Source organism: Cupressus sempervirens, chromosome 1 (genome assembly GCF_028749045.1).
Source record: "Cupressus sempervirens isolate cs-2001-9-10 chromosome 1, ASM2874904v1, whole genome shotgun sequence".
NCBI lineage: Eukaryota > Viridiplantae > Streptophyta > Pinopsida > Cupressales > Cupressaceae > Cupressus > Cupressus sempervirens.
The window spans coordinates 477,385,478-477,404,429 of record NC_143118.1 but is presented as its reverse complement, the minus strand read 5'-3'; the positions used below and the strand labels follow the sequence as shown (position 1 = coordinate 477,404,429).

Here is an 18,952-nt window from a genome sequence, read left to right as displayed (position 1 = left end):
AATTAACAGAGGAACAAATGTGTTCCTTATAAAGAATTACAAGGACATTGTTTCTAAAAGAAACAATGTAGATTGAAGACGGAATTAGAAATAAAATTGAAGACAGGATAGGAAACATTCCTATCTAGACTGAAAGACGGACTACAGACAAATAGTTGACCATTATAGAAAGTATTTAACTAAGGAGATAATATCTTAATAAAGATATTAAAGATATTATCTTAACATAGTCTTTGTATGCAATTCCTGGTTTCAACTCTTTGAAAGATGCTCTCGAATTCCCTATTCGGGTTCGTTTGCCACAGCAGCCTTTGGAGTTTTGAAACAGAAACATTTTGAAGACTATTGTCAGCTCTTTTGGGCAATATTGTGCTGTGGATAAGGGCTCCAAATTCATGAAGCAGTGGTTGTTTGCTAGATTTTGTGTTTTTGGGGAGAAAAAACTGGTGCTCCCTACTCAGATTACCATTGCCTCTAAATTCGGTAAATAAGTATAGCAGATTGAGTTTGAGGACTCTCCAATTATTTGTTGTTCTTGTGGGTAAAGTGGGGCATGCCCACTACTTGCTTGAAATTTACAAATCAACACTTTGTTTGGATAAAGAAGGATCAAATCCATGTTTCTATGAAGTCTTATGTTCATGTTGGCTATTTTCGCCACCATTAGCCCATCACAGATATCCGATCTGAGACATTCTTCATGGACTGAATTCAGTATGTTTTCTGCATTGGTGGCAACACTGTGTTTTCTGCACTGGTTTCAACAAGCTGACAAAAACATTGTGTGTTTTTGACACCCCACATCCTCGCGATGCTTTCTCGTAAGGAGTGAGTTTCTATGCAGGCATGGGGGAATCATTGGGACATTGTAAGCTGGCGAAAAACATTATGTTTTTGGCACCCCGCATCCCTGCGATGCTTTTGCATAAGGTGTGAGTTTATGTGTGGGCATGCCGAAATCATCGGAACATTGTAGGCTGGCAGAAACATTTGTGTTTTTTGCAACCCACATTCTTGTGTAAGTTGAAAATTAAGAAAACTTGTGCAGGTGCACAGAATTGCGAATCTGTTGGGTGTTTGGCCATCAGGGTGACATTTTTGCTCTCTCCGTCTATGTTTTTGGCCAAAAATCTTGTGTGTTTTCACACCCGGCAGGATTTTTTACTGGCAATCTGATTTGACTTCTGAGTCTGTGATGCGGCTGCTAAGGCTAAAATTCAACACCAATCTCTTCTCCATCCCTCTACACACCACCCAACTACTACCCCATGCCTCTTTTTGGTCTGTATGTGTCTTTTTTTGCCAGAAACATCTTGTATGTTGCAGCGTCATTTTCTATGTATGAGCTGTCCCTTCTTTGCTGCAGAAGTGCCTTCCTTTCTTGGCCCATTTATGTCACTTCATGACCAGAAGTACACGTAGAAATATGATTTTATCTGATATTTATTGAACCCACTATTCTGCAGCTTAACTCTGGTTAGCTCAAAGTTTGAACTCAAATATAAAATGTGAGTTATGCTAGCTATACAAAAAGCAATCTTTTGTACATATTTTGGGGTTCTTCTTTTGGTACTTTTGCAGAAATCTTCACTCTGCAACTGTAACTATGTCTTGCAATGCATCAATAAATGCTTTGTTCCATCTTTTCTCCCATTTAGTTGTCTTTGCATATTTCTTGTCTGTTGTTAAATGTTTCTTTTATATTCTTTATGTTTAGGTTGTGTCAAATGTGCTAATGGATGTTGTATAGTGAATTTTCTATCCTTGGAATATCTCATTAATAGTTTTAAAAAACTGTAATATATAGCTAATATCACAAGATATTGCGAGCAAAACTGCCAGCCGATATAATCGCCGACGATATTTTGAAAAAATCCCACTGCATTTGGGATGAAAAAATTACGGTTTTTACGATTTTTTGGTCAAAAAACTGCTGATTAAATCAACTTGAAAAAAAATAAAGTTTTCTAGAAAATGTTTAGAGCTTTTTCATTTTCCCATAGGCTGCGATGGCTGCTGAGGAAAGGTGCAATTACTAAGGACTATTAAGGCACATAGATTCAAACTGCTGGGAAAATATGGAAGCACAGAACCAGACACGGGAACTATTTCGACATTATGCCTCAAAGACGCCATCACATGGAGTGCTGATTGTCGGATGCACACATAATGGTTTTTCTCTTCAACAGGTTATAAAAAGCATTTTTGGAAATTTAATGTAAGTTTGTCCAAGTATGCCAAATTTTATCCCCAATGAATGACTTGGAAAGTCAACGCATAGTAGTCAAATCTCCTCATATACACATCACTATTATGCTCCTATATACACATCAACATCACTATATATATTTTTATAGAGCTATAAGTTGTAAATTTATACTATGTTCCTCGGGGACGCATACCCGGCCTAAAACCCGACATTTCAGGGACAAGTATGGAACATCCCCCAGCCGTCCCCAAAAACTCAAAATTTGCAAGGGACATTTCCGAAACGCGGGGACGCAAGGGGGAAAAAAGAGGGACGGCCTATCGTACCCGATATAGAAAGGGGACGTCTCGCCGTCCCCCGACCGTACCGTCCCCAAAAACCCAAAATTTGCAAGGGACGTTTCCAAAACGCAGGGACGCAAGGGGGAAAAAAGAGGGACGGCCAGTCGTACCCGGTACGAAAAGGGGACGTCTCGCCGTCCCCCGACCGTATCAGGTATGGCCAGCCATCCCCCTTTTTTGTTTGCATGAAAGTTTAAAAACTTAATATTAAAAAATGTTTTAAAGCCTCCAACTTGGTCGGCTAGGTGGACCCCACCCCTCCAAATGCCCTAAAAGATTTATACTCCACACATTTAAGTTGATTTAACATTTGTTTGGTTTTCATTTTGTGTTGCAGCTGGCTGGAGCTTTCATTTTGCAAGTAGAGGAGGTGATATTTCTACTTCCAAGAGCTTGACCAAGGGTTTGATATTCTATTTTGTGCACCAAGTAAGTATGAAACTCTTTATACTTCCATCTATCATTTTTTAAATAGATTTGCAGCTTGCAAAGTCTGATTTTTTTATTATTTTTTCATTCTTTCAGCTCATATATCTATTGCATATTTAAACACAATGTGCAGCAATGGGAGTACGAGTAGTAGTAGTGAAGAAAAAAATGTAGTAGGGGTTGATGTTGCTAGTAGTGACACTAGGCAAAAAATCGATCATAAAGCTGATTTGTTTAAATGCCCTTCCACCATTATGAATTTTGCAAAAGGTCCTTTCAATAGGAAAAAACCTCTTCTCCAATATGTCACACCTCGGCCAAAATATTAAAAAAATTCGGAAGGGACTAGGGTGTGGGATTGCCATGTTTGTCTTGATGATTTTAAGGGCAGCTGTACAAGAGTGAAGTCACATTTTTTAGGTGTTTCATGCCAAGGAGTCAAAGCTTGTCCTAACTTGACTGATGAACAAAAATTAGAATGCCAAAGATTGCACTTAGAGGCTGAAATGGAGGGGCAAAATTTGACAGTGTCATCACCATCTATTCTCTCACAATCATCTAGGCATATGTCATCCGCCATTGGTACTAGTGGCAGCCCTACTGGGTCTAGAGGGAAGAGAAAGATGAGTAGTGGTGAGAAGGGCTCAATGGAAAGTATATTTAATGAACAGGCAAAAGAAATGTGTGAGGCATCCATTGGTAGATTCTTTGTTGCTAATGGTATCCCATATAATGCAGCATGTTCCACTTATTATAAACAGATGGTGGAAGATATTTTGAGTATGAATTCCTCATTTGTACCCCCTAGTGAGCATAAGCTACGAACCACTATCCTAGATGAAGAGTATTCAAAAGTTGCATTGTTATTTGAAAATATGAAATGCACTTGGGTTAGGACAGGCTGCTCTATTGTGATGGATGGGTGGACTGATGTTAGACATCGGCCACTCATCAATATCATTGTCACATCCCCTGCTGGCTCTTATTTTTTGAAAGCTGTAGATTGCTCAAGAAAGAAGGATGTAGAATTCTAGTTCACCATTTTGAGAGATGCCATAGAAGAGATTGAGTCATCTAGTGTTGTACAGGTTATCACAGATTATGCACCTGTGTGCAAATCAGTTGGTTTGATGATAGAGGGTGCTTATAGGCACATCTTTTGGACCCCTCGTTGTGTTCATTCCTTGAACAATGCATTGAAGGACATAGGGAAGATTGAATGGGTGAAACAGGCAGTGCTAGAAGCTAGAGAAGTGCAAATGTTTATTTGCAACCACCAAACTTCACTTGCTCTATTCAGGTCCTTCTCTAAGAAGGAGTTCCTCAAACCAGCGGAGACAAGGTATGTCAATTTTAATTATAGTTTACTTTTAGTTTGTTTTAACTTTAAGTTATTTTAAAAAATTATTTATAAGTTTACTCACATGTGATGCTTTTAGTTTTAAATTTTAATCATTAATGTTTAAGTTTAAATTTTTAATTTATTAATATTTTAATTTATAATTGTTGCTATAGGTATTGCACATATTTCATCTTGATGGAGAGGATGATTGAGGTGTATGAGGCCCTTCAATTGATAGTGGTGTATCCAGAGTGGGGACAATGGTCTAATTCTAAGTCCTCTGAAGGAAAAGCGGTGAGGCAAAGGATCCTTGATGAGAGTTGGTGGTCCACAATGAAGTAAGTTGCTGATTTTTAAATTTACTAGTAGTTTTTTGCTTACTGATTTTCCCACTAATAGTCTTAAAATTCTAATTCTAATTTTTATTTTTGTTTGCATCTTGCAAATATATTTCCTCTATCATAGCACCCATTGTAGATGTCATTAAATATGTTGATACTGACGCTCCTAATTTGGGAGAGATCTATGAGACTATTGACAGCATGCTGGGTAAGATGAAAAGAATTGTTGAAACAAAAGATCCTACATTGGGGTTTTATCAGGAGCATATTAGGGCTATTGTGACGCGGAGGTGGAACATGATATATAGCCCGCTTCATATAGCAACCTTTTCTCTAAAACCCAAATGGTATGCACAGTTGGGTGGAAGGGGCCTCCCATGTGATGATCCTGAGGTTTTGGATGGCTTCACAAAAGCAATTGATAAGAGGAATTCAACTCAAGATGCCTCTACTCTTCATGCACAGTTCCTTGACTTCACCAACCTTCGTGACCCAAACTTGGGTAAGCCACAAGCAAGGTTGGATAGAGTTGTTTTGACATAGAAAGATCCTATTGGATGGTGGACCTAGCATAGGAGAGATACACCTAAGTTAAAAATACTTGCCAGTCGCCTCCTTTCACAGGTTGCTAGTTCCTCAGCTACAAAGAGGAATTGGTCTACATATTCATATATCCACTCTATCAACAGGAATAGATTTACCTCTAAAAGAATGGAGAAGCTAGTGACAGTGCATCATGCTCTTTGACTTGCCGATTGTCAGACTCCAGAGTATAGGCAGACACCAGCTTTGCGATGGCATGTTGAGCTTGAAGATGTGGCCCAGATAGATGAGGATGTCACAGCACCAAGATTGGTTGGGGTTCCATTAGATGAGACCACGCTTCCTATGGAGGATGATAGTGAGGACTCTAATTTTAATGCCATGGCAATAAAGGTAGAATAGAAGCAGTAGTCTGCTTCATTTTTCTATGTTTTGCTTTTTATGTTGAACATGAACATGATTATGATACATTGATAATTTGATACTTATTACTTTATGGCAGCCCTCTACCCTTTGGGCCTATAGCTTTCGGCATATTTTGATTTTGATTTTCAGATTTATCATGCTTATCATTATGACATTATGATATTGACAATTGTTAATTTTCATTGTTCAATGTTCTCTGATATTGATATGCATTTTGACAATTGGGTACTAAAATTGGATATTATTTCCTAGATGGCATTCAAATGTTGTATGTTATGGTTCTATAATGTTTAAATGACATGCTTTGTGCTTAATTTCATATGAATGACATATATATTTGCAAATTTCAATGTATATTTTAAAATTTCCCTTTATATATATATATATATATATATATATATATATATATATATATATATATATATATATATATATATATATATATATATATATATATATATATATATTGCCATCCCCCCCGTCCCCAAAATCGCCAAAAAAAATTGTTGTCCTGGAAACCCATCTTGCTGTCCCTCGCCGCCCTCGAATCAGAAACCTACCCCGCAACCACCACACCTCACTCTTTAGGATGTTTTCAAATAAATAAGGAATTTCTCAAACCTGTTGAGATAGGACAGGCCAGCAACTACATTTTGCTAAAGAGGATGGTCGAGGTGCACGAGGCTAAGGCTCCACAATAGTTGGTAGTAAATTTAGAGTGGAGCAGATTACCTACTGCAAGCACTACTAAATGAAAAACCATCAAATAAAGGGTCCTTGATGAGAATTGGTGGTCTATTGTGAGGTAGGATATTGTTGATTCTCCTTATCATTTGAAAGTCATAAATTTCTTTCAATTTCCAAATATCTGAATATCCGATTTTAAATTAAAAAATCTGATTTTCAGTCATTTAATTAAAATAATGAGATTTTGATTCTTTCTCATTTAATTAAAAATGAGATATATTTGGTCCATCATCTCTCCTATTGTAGATGTCATAAGATAAGCTGATATAGACTTTCCTAACCTTGGAGGCATATGAGACTATGGAGAACATGCTTTAAAACCTTAAGCAAATAATTTTGGCTCATGATAGTGATATGGTCTTATATGAGGACATTAAGCCAATTTTCTAGGGTTTAGGTCCAAAAACACATCTTTGCGTAACGTAGCTATTTTTCCCACAATTAGCCCATCACAAATATCCAATTTGAGACACTCTTCATGGGCTAAATTCATTATATTTTTTGCATTGGTGGCAACACTGTGGTATTTGCACTAGTTTCGACAAGCTAGTGGAGATATTGTGTATTTTGTACCCTACATCCCCATGATGCTTTCATGTAAGGAGTGAGTTTGTGTGCAGGCACGCAGAGAATAATTGGAGCATCTTAGGTTGGCCGAAACATTGTATTTTTCGACACCTTGCATCCCCGTAATGCTTTTGCATAAGGAGTGAGTTATGTGCAAGTGCACAAGGAAACACTGGCACATTGTAGGTTGGCGAAAACATTGTGTATTTGGCACCCTGCGTACCCACATGTCAAAATTTGACAAAACTTGTATGGATACACGAAGTTGCAAATATGTTGTGTGTTTCCATCATTGGGTGACATTTTCTCTCTCCAATGTGTGTTTTTCATCAAAAATGTTGTGCATTTTCACACGCGACAAGATTTTTTTACTAGCAAACCAATTTGACTTTTGATGCTTGTGACATGGCTGCAAGAGCTACAACTCAATTCCGATCACTTCCTTTTTCTAATACATGTCACCCAGCTACTACCCCATGTTTCTTTATGATCTGCAAGAACCTTTTTTTTGTTAGAAACAATGAACATCTTACTTGTTGCAGCTTCATTTTTCGGGTATGGGCTGTCCCTTCTTTGCTGCAGAAGTGCATTCATTTCTTGGCCCATTTCTGTGACTTCTTGATCTGATGAAATTGTTAGAAATAGGGATTACTAAGAGGGGGGGGTGAATCGGTAATCTACAAACTTTAGTCGCCAACTGGATATTATTACTTACTTTAAACCATGCATAACAAAGCAATAAAGTAATGCTGAATAGTAATAGTAACAATACACAAAGATAACTCATGATACCATATTTTGTTAACGAGGGAAACCCTGGCCAAGGAAATACCTCAGTGAGGATGATACCCACTAGATAATATACTGATATATATGTTCCTTGTTAAAGGATGTACCCTGTTAGGAGTCAAGGAGCAAATTCAGTATAACCAATCCCTGTTAGGAGACTTTAAATCCCTGTTAGGAGATTCCAACCCTATTAAGAGTTGTAGTATAATGTATGCAAGAAGAGCCCATTACCCAAACATGCAATTTCAACTACAAGAAGAGCTCACTACTCAAACAAGTAATTTACTGTTATTTGCCTTCCTTGTCTAATATCTGATCTTCAGCTCGATCTCGGATCACCAGATAAAACTTCGCATATATCGCTTTCTCAAAAGTTCGCTCACTTCACAATCTTACAAGATAGCACTAATACACCAAGATTACATACTCTTATCACAAGAAGTCTTTTGCATAAATACCATGCCTTTACATAAAAATTTGTTGGGTCGGCTAAGAGTAAACATCTAGGATGTCGGCCCTAATTGGACAAGTAATTGTTTTGCAATCAAAACAATTATTTCTTTCAATTCCACTATCCTACTTCATCAAAACACGATTAACTCTATTATGTACAGTCCGTACAAACTTCCAAGGTTATACAAGTCATCACCAACATGCATACTATCTCCATGTAACTTCGCTTGACATAATATGACATCTGCAACATGTTATAAACAAAACAATACACTACTGTAAACCAAATTCTATACTTAGACAATTTTTTGATAGCCAAAAACTAAGTATCTTTATTTCCGAGGTTTCCTATCAACATGTACATCATGTGTTGCCATTGATGACAACAATTACATATCACTATTAGCCAATTGTTAACAGTACTCACAAAAATCAGATTTTTATCTAATATATATTTAACCTATTGTTCTGCAACTTAACTCTAGTTATAGCTCAAAGTTTGAGCTCAAATGTAATATTTGAGTTATGCTACCTCTATAGAAAGCAATATTTTGTAAACATCTAGGATTTTTCTTTTGGTTTTTTTGCAAAAATCTTTGTTCTACATTGTACGTGGGTCTTGGCATGCATCAACAACATCAACAAAATCTTGGTTTTATCTTCACTCTTATTTAGATGTTTGTGCATATTTCTTGCTGCTCGTTAAATGTTTCTTTTATGTTCTTTAAAACTGTATAGATTGTGTTAAATGTGCTCATGATGTTGTATTATGAATCTTATTTCCTTGCAACATCTCATTGGCTTTCACTTGCATATGAGTCCTTAGAGAATAGATCAAAGTGAGACTGGTGTAAGTTTAGTGCTTATTGATGTTTTGTGCAGCTATAGGCAGGGAGCAACCATATTCATCTGGTGCATCACCCCATTTCCCTCTTTGCATTCTCCTTTTCCCTTTTCCCACAAAGTTGTTAGTTTAAGTGCACCCTAATTGGAAGGAAGCTGGCCTTCTCTGGGAATTCAGTCTCACATGCACAAATCCCACACTTGAAAGGCTGTCTCAATGTTTCAAAAGGTTGTTTGAGGATCACGCCCCAAACATGGGTACAATTTTTTGTGATAACAGTTCCCTCTATTCCAGAGACTCATTGATGTTAAAGAAAATCCCTTTTGAAAAGGTCAGTGAAGAATTTGGAGGAAGGTCCTGCAGTGATCTTACGATGCCTCTTTGTCTCAAGAAATTTAGACTTGGTTAAAAGGACCCTAGCTTTGAGGTAAAGAAAAGCTCCTTGGAACACTGTTCAAACCACCTCAAGTTTTGGTCGGTTTTCCCTATCTTTGGGCAGGGCTTCTATAATTATTTGTTTTATGTTGTTTCTAGTGGTGTAGTATAATTATTTGTTTTACGTTGTTTCTATAATTATAATTATTTGTTTTACGTTGTTTCTATAATTATAATTATTTGTTTTATGTTGTTTCTATAATTATCTAATCAAAAAATGCTATAATAATTTAAATAGTGTACAACACTAGGATCCATTATACTTTTAAATGGGGTTTTCAAGAAGCTTATTTGATTTGAAAATTCCATTCTGGTCATTAAAGAAGAATGAGCATATAGTGTAATCATAGTCGCATATTTGAATACACAAACTATAAGATCACAGTTTAATTTATTGCCAAATGTTGCATTAGAAGATGTCAGGCTATTTGTGACTGAAATATCTCAAGGAAAATTTCACTTTATTAAGCTAAAACATAAAATATGGTCATAAATTCAGCACCGATTTCTATAAACACCCTACAAAAATGCATTCCCAAATACCTGATAAGTCCGATATTCCAAATCAACTCTTACTCTAGCTATTGTATAACATAAGTCTGACTCATATCTGCAGAGCTTACTGTTTTAAGGAAATGACAATATGACTCAAAAAGGTAGAAGATGAAACTCTTCAAATATTTGCTCCCATGTTAGGTCTCACATTTACAAATGTCTGCAATATCCTCTTCATGTCTTTTTTCGTAGGATGTAGAAGACCTGCAGAAAGAGTTTAATATGAAATTGACGACAATCACTAAATAATAAAGAAAACTAGTAAGATGAAAGAAGCATAGAAAGTAAACTAAAGCCACGCAAACTTAAGGCTGGTTCAAATAAATCAAGTACAGATGAGCTCAAGAAGTAAATTGTCTCATTACATTTTATAATTTTCAAAATAAGATCCTCTAGATGAGAAATTTCATCAAGAAACACTAATATGTAAGGGAAAAAATACAAACCAATCAACCGGATATGATGCTAAAAGCATTTGTACTTAATTACTGTACAAGCATTTCTGTGTCAGCAGTGCCGCCCTCATGGTTGGGTATGTTAGACTCTGTCCCATTTTGAAGCTTCTGTGATTCCTTTGAAGCAATAAAATCAGGGTAATTTCGCTGATTAAGAGAATGCAACCACAAGGCCACAACTCCTTCGTTAACCTCAGTAGATGCTATGTGTTTGTATATGTATTTCATCTTGAAATCCACTATTTGTTGCTCAAAGTCCTTCAGGGATATCTCCTCGTGTGTAGTTTGCCATTTCTGGTTATAGGAAGGAAAGAAGCATTCATCCAAAAACAATCCCACTTCAGGAGCTGTAGGTACATTCATATGAACATCCCTGGGCAAAGCATCCGACAAGAATAAACATAAGGAGAAGATGAAAAAATGGCATAGAAAGAAGCAAAATACCACAATCAAGAGCAGAATTATGCTCACCATCAACAATCAAGTGTTTCTCTAAGATTCTGGAACAAGGAAATGGGAGGTGAGGGCAGCAAAAAGCTTTCTGAATTTGAGGGACATAGGGTGGGGGAGATGGCCATTAAAACAACTTAAACAAATTGAAGGTAGCCAAGCTTTCTAAAAGTATATACAATGTGCTTAATTCACAATAACAATCCTCCTCCTTTTAACTGTTTAGGGGTTTCAGCAATTTCCTCCTCAAGTTCAACTTTTTATATATGTATTTACCAAATGGTGTGGGCTGTCCAATCATGGAGAAATAGTACATCCCCACCAGACCCTAAGACCCAGGAACATCCAGGACACCTCCCAGACCTTAGGGGCGTGTCTCTGGGGAACCCTTAATTGGAGTTATAACACCTACAAGTTTAATTCCATAGTGTTAATTATTGCAATATTATTAGTAACTTATCCCTACTTTAAAATAACTAGTTTAACTAAATTTCAGTCGTTTTGGGACCTGTTTCTCAGGTCATGCGTAGGAATTTGCGATCTGTCCAATCCTGGAAAAATAGTACATACCCACCGAGTCCCTGAGACCCAGCAACATCCAGGACACCTCCCAGGACCTTAGGGGCATGTCTCTGGGAAAACCTTGATTAGAATTATAAGACCTACAAGTTTAAGTCATGGTGCTAATTATTGCAAAATCATTACTAAGAGCTACCGCAACTTCCCATGCATGAACTGAGAAATAGGTCCCAAAAGACTGAATTTAGTTAAACTAGTTATTTTAAAGCAGAGATACACATTCAAAACCTTACGACTACCCAATCTCCCCTATTACCAAGAGTCATTGACTAACAACAGTAAATAGAATTTTCCATCAGCCAACTATATTGAGGAATTTTTCATATATGGTTTTTTTTTTAAATTTATACTTTTTAAAGTTTTATTCCTTAAGGTTTTCAGAAACAGGAAAAGATCAGCGTACTTTCTAAGAGCTGTGGCTATTATGGACTCTGGAGCACAACCTCGCATCACAGCAACAACAAGACCGATCATTTTGCGTATCTGATGAAGCATAAAACTCTGTCCCATAACTGTGCATCTCACAAAATCCATGCCATCAATAGTGAAAACATCACTTGCCTCAAAAGACAGAATGTAGCGATTAGCTGAGGGATCTTCAGCCTTTGTCCGGGTCGTTAAATTGTGAAAATTATGAGTTCCGACATACTGCCTTAAGATGTTGTTAAACTTTTCTCTTTCCTTCTCGCCATAGCTAAAGCTGCTCTTCGTGGCTCCCCCATCAATCTGCCCTACTGAAACCTTCTCAAGTTGAGATTTTTTCTGAGATAATCCCTCTTTTGAATCAGAAATAGACGGTGCCGACTCGGAATTTTTGGATTTGTTATCGGGGCTTACAACATGAACAGTGTCAACAATGTTCATTTCAGAGGGGTTTTCAATTTTCACGTTGAATTCGTTATCATTCACAGCTTCCGCAACCATCCCATCCAGAATCTTCAACGTTCTCTCATTCGATTCGCCATTGTTCACAGCAATCTTATCCATCCCACATTTTTCCAAAATTATGTCAGGTATATCTTTGTTAGTCAGAGTTTCCACAATCATCTTCTCATGATTTTCCAAAGTTTTCTCAGTGATCTCATCATTGTTCAGACTCCCGGGAGTCATCTCATCATCTTCTCCTAAAGTTGCCCCATTGATCTCATTATTATGTGCATTTCCTAGAGTCGTCTCATCGGGTTCTCCTAGAGTTTCCTCAATGATCTCATTATCATTTACATTTCCAAGAGCCACTTCATTTTGTTTTCCGAGAGTTTGCTCCTTCAATGCATCATCGATCACATTCCCCTCAACTATTCCATTGAGGTCCTTGATCCCGTGTTCGTTCTTTCTCCCCATGACACCCATGACCTTCCGGCCTCTTTCAGAGCACTCTAAGCACTTAACCAGTGCCCCCTCCTTACCCTCACTAGCCAAAACACTTTCTCTGTCCCTATGAGCAGTAGGATCCAAAGCAAAAACGGGAAGGACGTACTCATACCTTCTTCTGTCACAGAACTTCTTGGCACTAAATGTTGTAGTGACCCTCTTGAACCCAAGTACTCTAATCTGCTCTGGCAAATGGGAATTAACCCTGGACACGAACCCTGGAGGGTCGATAAAGAATCTCCCCGAAACCACCTGGCCCGCAGCACTAACCCCCTTGTCAGTCCTTGCAGACCTCATCCATTCCACCATCTTTGGATTACCGTAGTGGGCTTCTGAGATTGCCCCGGCCTTGAATAGGGCTTCCTCCAAATCAGCCTCGATCGTTTTGGCGCCTGGATTCTTCTGCATCCCCTGATACCCAACTCCACAGTATACCAATATAATAGCAATTTTCCTCCTCTTTGGCTTTCGAGGACGGTGGGGGGCCGCACTCGATTCTTCTTTAGTTCCCTCTGCAATCTCTTCCCCACTACTGAGCTTTGGAACTTTCGCAGCCTTCTCTTCGTCATCTTCTTCATCTTCATCTTGAACTTGTATAGGTGCATTTGATGAGAGCTGAGTGTCGACCATTTGAAGTTGATCCCTGGGTCTTTTATTGCCTTCTTCCGTTTGAGTGTTTGCATTTTCTTCCGCACCTGCACATTTCTGCTCTTCACTTGTTCCCAACGCAGAATTTTCCAGACCCGTATTTTCCATTGCGTTTTCTGAGTTTGGATATTATTACAATTTCTTCAGGTGCATTCCTTCTTTTTCTTTTCTTCTGAGCGCTTTCTCCCAACTTTGTTTTATACAAGGAACGCACTCGTTTTTTCGCCCTGCGTTATAAAATAAGTAAATGAAGCATCAATTAAAAAAAATCTGAGCATTAAAATGAATGATTTCTAATAACTTTGTAGAGGTTTTATGTAAGAGATAAGTATCAAAATATAAGGATTTAGTATGTTAAAAAATGAGTATGTGAAAGATGCTTTAAAAAGAATGAATTTATAATTGTCAAATTAAGGATAAAATATTATAAAGAAGAAGGATTGTTAAGCCTAGAGGCTTTCTACAGTGGAAGCAAATTTCAATGTAAACAATGAGCAATTTTTAAAAAATTTGATAGGCAGCTGCCAGTATGACAATAGCATATTTTAAAATGATATTCCAAAATATCAAAGAATTCACCGATAGTTACAAAAAAAATTAAAAGAATTGACAACGGTTGGAGTTATAATGAAATGAAGCTAGCTAACTTGAGTCTCTGCAGAAATGGAAGAGTGTTTTGATATATACATCTTGACCAAGTTCTTCGACAAGCTTCCCCACAAATATCCAAACAACCAGAGATGCATAACGAGCAGCCCTTGCAAGCTTTCCCATCTTAGGCGGCTTACTAATCCCCTGAGCTTGGAGGCCATTAATGACACCTTTCACACAAAAAGCATGTAGACAGAATTCACAGGGAGCGCAGTAATATACCCACGCGGTGCCCTTTTTGTTGCATGCATTGCAAGTGTAAGGGGAGTTATCAGGTAAGGAGGAGGAAGATAAGAGTTTCAGGGAGTGTTGAGGATGCTCCTTCACGGTGAGCTCAGAGGGGAATTGCAAGTAGCGCGAATGAATGCAAAAAGAGCACATTGGGCAGTGGAAGGAGCAACCGTTGGTTGCTTTTCCACAAACCCCACATTTGGGCTTTTTCATTCCAGCTGCTTTGTTATGGAAGACTAGCTGGTGTTGACTGTGGTATGGGTGGATGGCCGTGGTAAGGCTTCAGATTTCCATAAATTTCCTCCTAATTTTCTAAGTCTCTGGTGCAAAATGAAAGGATTTTTAATTTAATTTCGTTTGTTTGTGATTTGCAAGAGAGAATATGGCACTGTAGCAGGCAAAATAGATCGATCGGCAAGGATTCAATGATTTTAAGGATAGGCACAAAGTAAGTGCTTTAGATTTCGGCATCGTGCAATTTCAATATTCAGAAGTCGTTGTACATGCTTTCCAATTAAATGGTTTAAGGATTCAACATTGTGCAATTTATATTTTCATCAAATTACTGTACGAACCTTTCAAATACGATTGATGTGAACTCTCATTACAACTTTACAAATCTTTCTGTTTTGTCTTCTTTCCACAGTCTTTTGGCTCTGAAGTCATCGATGGAAGTCATTCCACAGTTTATACTCTAGAAACAATATTTAGGAAATCTTAGATTAAATGAAATTCAATATTTAATCTAAGAAAGGTTAATGAAAATGAAAAAATATATATATATATATATATATATTGATAAAATGTTTTTTTTTCAAAAGTTTCTATTTTTTAACAATTTTCTAATGAGACATATTCTAATTGAAATTAAAGATGTTTAGAAATAGTGAGAAACTATTTTAGAAAAAAGTGTCATTTCATCTATATAGTTTCAAAAGTCCATAGAATATCCATAGAATATTTTTTTAAATATATACAAAACTAAGATGTTTCTATATTTTTCAATTGTTTAGTTACAAATACTATGAGATTTTTTTCCATATTTATAATCATAATGAATTCTTAGTTTTAAAGTTTTACTTTAGTAAAAAAAATTTCCCCCTATTATTAATACAATATGATTAGAACACATAGACACACACATGATTAGAACACACACACACACATATATATATCACATACATTTCAAAGAGGAATAATTCATTTGTAATAATTTGCATGTCATGATATTAGTATAGTGAAATATTTTGATAATTATTTTTTGTATTATTGAGACAATGATTTGAAATGACAATGAGTGTGAGGATATGAAATAAAAAAATAATTTGTAAGAATTAACACCCTAAATTATATAATTATATAGATAATATTGGCTTTCTCATAATTGTCACAATTACACATGCATGCCTTTCAAAATTATATATTCTTAATATGATGGTATAACTAATATGCATCTTAAACCCAAATGCTAAAACTTAACCCTTACCCTAATCCTAAATAATGAATGTACATCCTAAATGATAAACTATAAATCCTACTTGAAACCATTATGCTAAATGGTAAGCTCTAATAGAGAATTATGTAATAATAATAAATGCTAAACCCTAATTTCAAACTTAAGATTTAAATGATAAACCTAAATGTTGAAAACCCTAATCCTAACACTTAAATATGTGATATGTAACAAATGTCTTCACATACATTTAATTTAATTTAATTTTAATATTTAACCAAATTGTAATATAACATTAAACCCAACTTTAAATTAAACTAAATTTAACTCTAATCAAGTCTCCTAAAAACATCAAGCCAATTTGAGCCCTCATGTTAAACTAATTCTATACTTAACCCTGTTACCATTTATCACACATCCAATAAATTATGATTCCTAAAAATACACCTTCCTAACCCCAATCCTCTTAAATTTAAACTAGTATAGATATCTTAAATAAATCTATCTAAAGAAATGCCGATAGATATCCACTACAAAATAATTATAATTTAATTTACTACATCTAAAAGTATTTATATTTCCTTTATATCCATTTATTTAGTTTTTTACTAAGTTAAGTTTTTTATTTTTATTTCTAAAAAAATGGATGATTTATATCTCCAAATATTATAATTTAAACAAATATTTTATGCACGGTATTTATTAAATTGTTTTTAAAGTATATTCTATTTATAATAAGATTTAAATTTTTGACATGTAGATGGTTGTCAAATTTAAGTTTATATTTAATTTAATTTTAATATTTAACCAAATTGTAATATAACATTAAACCCAACTTTAAATTTAACTAAATTTAACTCTAATCAAGTCTCCTAAAAACATCAAGCCAAATTGAGCCCTCATGTTAAACTAATTCTATACTTAACCCTGTTACCATTTATCACACATCCAATAAATTATGATTCCTAAAAATACACCTTCCTAACCCCAATCCTCTTAAATTTAAACTAGTATAGATATCTTAAATAAATCTATCTAAAGAAATACCGATAGATATCCACTACAAAATAATTATAATTTAATTTACTACATCTAAAAGTATTTATATTTCCTTTATATCCATTTATTTAGTTTTTTACTAAGTTAAGTTTTTTATTTTTATTTCTAAAAAAATGGATGATTTATATCTCCAAATATTATAATTTAAACAAATATTTTATGCACAGTATTTATTAAATTGTTTTTAAAGTATATTCTATTTATAATAAGATTTAAATTTTTGACATGTAGATGGTTGTCAAATTTAACCTAAAAGAATAAAAGTTAACATTAGCACACTCACACCATCCCACTCCACCCATTATGCCATTGTAGAATGCCTATCGGCATTAATTAACACTACATACCAAGTTGAACTCTACCCTAAGGGACATATGTGTGTATGTGTTTGTGTGTGTGTGAGGGGATATTTTGAGAATTGTGAGGGGAGATAGTCCATAAGTTGTTAATAAGGAGTGGATATAAGGAGTGGATAGATATGAGGGGATCAAGGGGAGAGAGAGATGGTGACGGAGGATAGAATAGGGGAGGGTCATTACAAGGAAATATGTTCAAGAAATGGTATGGTAGAGAATAATGTTTGTGTGTGTGTGTGTGTGTGTGAGAGAGAGAGAGGGAGAGAGGGGGGTTTGTGTGAGAGGGGGTAATTATGCAATTATACTTTCTCTCTCAACTTCTCATCCTTTTTTGGCAGCCTCATGGGAAAGCAATAAGGGGAAGAGGGCATACAAAAGAGAGGGAGGGAGTAGAGACATGACATAGAGCTCAAGAAAGAGGATAGTTAGGGTTTAGGATAGAAGAGGGGGTGGGGAGAGATAGAGGATAATTTAGGCCCGAGAGAGAGAGAGAGAGAGAGAGAGAGAGAGAGAGAGAGAGAGAGAGAGAGAGAGAGAGAGAGAAAAGATGGAGAAGACTATTGAAAATTTAAAAGAAGACCTTGGAAACCAAAAAGGCATAGGACAAAGTAGTGACACATCAATCATATTTGAAAGGTTCATATAGTAATTTGATGAAAATATAAATTGCACATTGTTGAATCCCTAAACCATTTAATTGGAAAGCATGTACAGCTACTTCCAAATATTGAAATTGCACGATGCTGAAATCTGAAGCAGTTACTTTGTGCCTATGCTTAAAATCATTGAATCCTTGCTGATCGATCCATTTTGCCTACTACAGTGCCATATTCTCTCCTGCAAATCACAAACAAACGAAATTAAATTAAAAATCCCTTCATTTTGCACCAGAGACTTAGAAAATTAGGAGGAAATTTATGGAAATCTGAAGCCTTACCACAGCCATCCACCCATACCACAGTCAACACCAATTGGTCTTCCATAACAAAGCAGCTAGAATGAAAAAGCCCAAATGTGGGATTTGTGGAAAAGCAACCAATGGTTGCTCCTTCCACTGCCCAACATGCTCTTTCTACATTCATCTGTGCTACTTGCAACTCCCCTCTGAGCTCACTGTGAAGGAGCATCCTCAACACTCCCTAAAACTCTTATCTTCCTCCTCCTTACCCAACAACTCCCCTTACACTTGCAATGCATGCAACAAAAAGGGCACCGCGTGGGTATATTACTATGCTTTCTGCGAATTCTGTCTACATGCTCTTTGTGTGAAAGGTGTCATTAATGGCCTCCAAGCTCAGGGGATCAGTAAGCCGCCTAAGATGGGAGAGCTTGCAAGGGCTGCTCGTTATGCATCTCTAGTTGTTCGGATATTTGTGGGAAAGCTTGTCGAAGAACTTGGTCAAGATGTATATATCAAAACACTCTTCCATTTCTGCAGAGACTCAAGTTAGCTGGCTTCATTTCATTATAACTCCAACCATTACATCTTCTCAATTCTTTTTATTCTTTTGTAACTGTCACTGAACTCTTTGATATTCTGGAATATCATTCTAAAATATGTTATCGTCATACTGGCAGCTGCCTGTCAATTTTTTAAAAAATTGCTCATTGTTTACATTGAAATTTGCTTTCATTGTAGAAAGCCTCTCGGCTTAATCATAATAATATTAAATATTTA

General features: G+C 36.1%; 3 protein-coding genes across 3 annotated transcripts; 1 reads left to right on the top strand and 2 right to left on the bottom strand.

Annotated features, from left to right (window-relative positions):
• Positions 1–9,910: 9,910 nt before the first annotated feature.
• On the bottom strand, positions 9,911–13,799 carry LOC149578360 (tRNA pseudouridine synthase 1-like). Its single transcript, XM_089828467.1, has 3 exons — positions 11,909–13,799; positions 10,468–10,849; positions 9,911–10,225 (listed from the first exon to the last, which is right to left on the bottom strand). Exons 1-2 carry the CDS (start codon positions 13,630–13,632, stop codon positions 10,507–10,509), a joined length of 2,067 nt encoding a protein of 688 aa, XP_089684593.1. The 5' UTR covers positions 13,633–13,799; the 3' UTR covers positions 9,911–10,225; positions 10,468–10,506.
• A 367-nt stretch (positions 13,800–14,166) lies between these two features.
• LOC149578359 (protein VACUOLELESS GAMETOPHYTES-like) lies at positions 14,167–15,085 on the bottom strand. The gene is made up of 2 exons (XM_089800204.1): positions 15,015–15,085; positions 14,167–14,686 (listed from the first exon to the last, which is right to left on the bottom strand). Exons 1-2 carry the CDS (start codon positions 15,083–15,085, stop codon positions 14,167–14,169), a joined length of 591 nt encoding a protein of 196 aa, XP_089656330.1.
• A 2,336-nt stretch (positions 15,086–17,421) lies between these two features.
• LOC149578358 (protein VACUOLELESS GAMETOPHYTES-like) lies at positions 17,422–18,725 on the top strand. The gene is made up of 2 exons (XM_089800196.1): positions 17,422–17,479; positions 18,217–18,725. The coding sequence occupies exons 1-2, from the start codon at positions 17,422–17,424 to the stop codon at positions 18,723–18,725; spliced, it is 567 nt and encodes a 188-aa protein (XP_089656322.1).
• Positions 18,726–18,952: the final 227 nt, after the last annotated feature.

Excerpts from the sequence above, each read along its gene's own strand:
- LOC149578358 (XM_089800196.1), top strand. The coding sequence starts at position 17,422 with ATGGTGACGGAGGATAGAATAGGGGAGGGTCATTACAAGGAAATATGT. Across the intron at positions 17,480-18,216 it reads GGAAATATGTTCAAGAAATG|CCATCCACCCATACCACAGT; the intron begins GTATGGTAGAGA and ends GCCTTACCACAG.
- LOC149578360 (XM_089828467.1), bottom strand. The coding sequence starts at position 13,632 with ATGGAAAATACGGGTCTGGAAAATTCTGCGTTGGGAACAAGTGAAGAG. Across the intron at positions 10,850-11,908 it reads ATAGCCACAGCTCTTAGAAA|GGATGTTCATATGAATGTAC; the intron begins GTACGCTGATCT and ends TGCTTTGCCCAG.
- LOC149578359 (XM_089800204.1), bottom strand. The coding sequence starts at position 15,085 with ATGACTTCCATCGATGACTTCAGAGCCAAAAGACTGTGGAAAGAAGAC. Across the intron at positions 14,687-15,014 it reads ACAGAAAGATTTGTAAAGTT|CCTTACCACGGCCATCCACC; the intron begins GTAATGAGAGTT and ends GGAAATCTGAAG.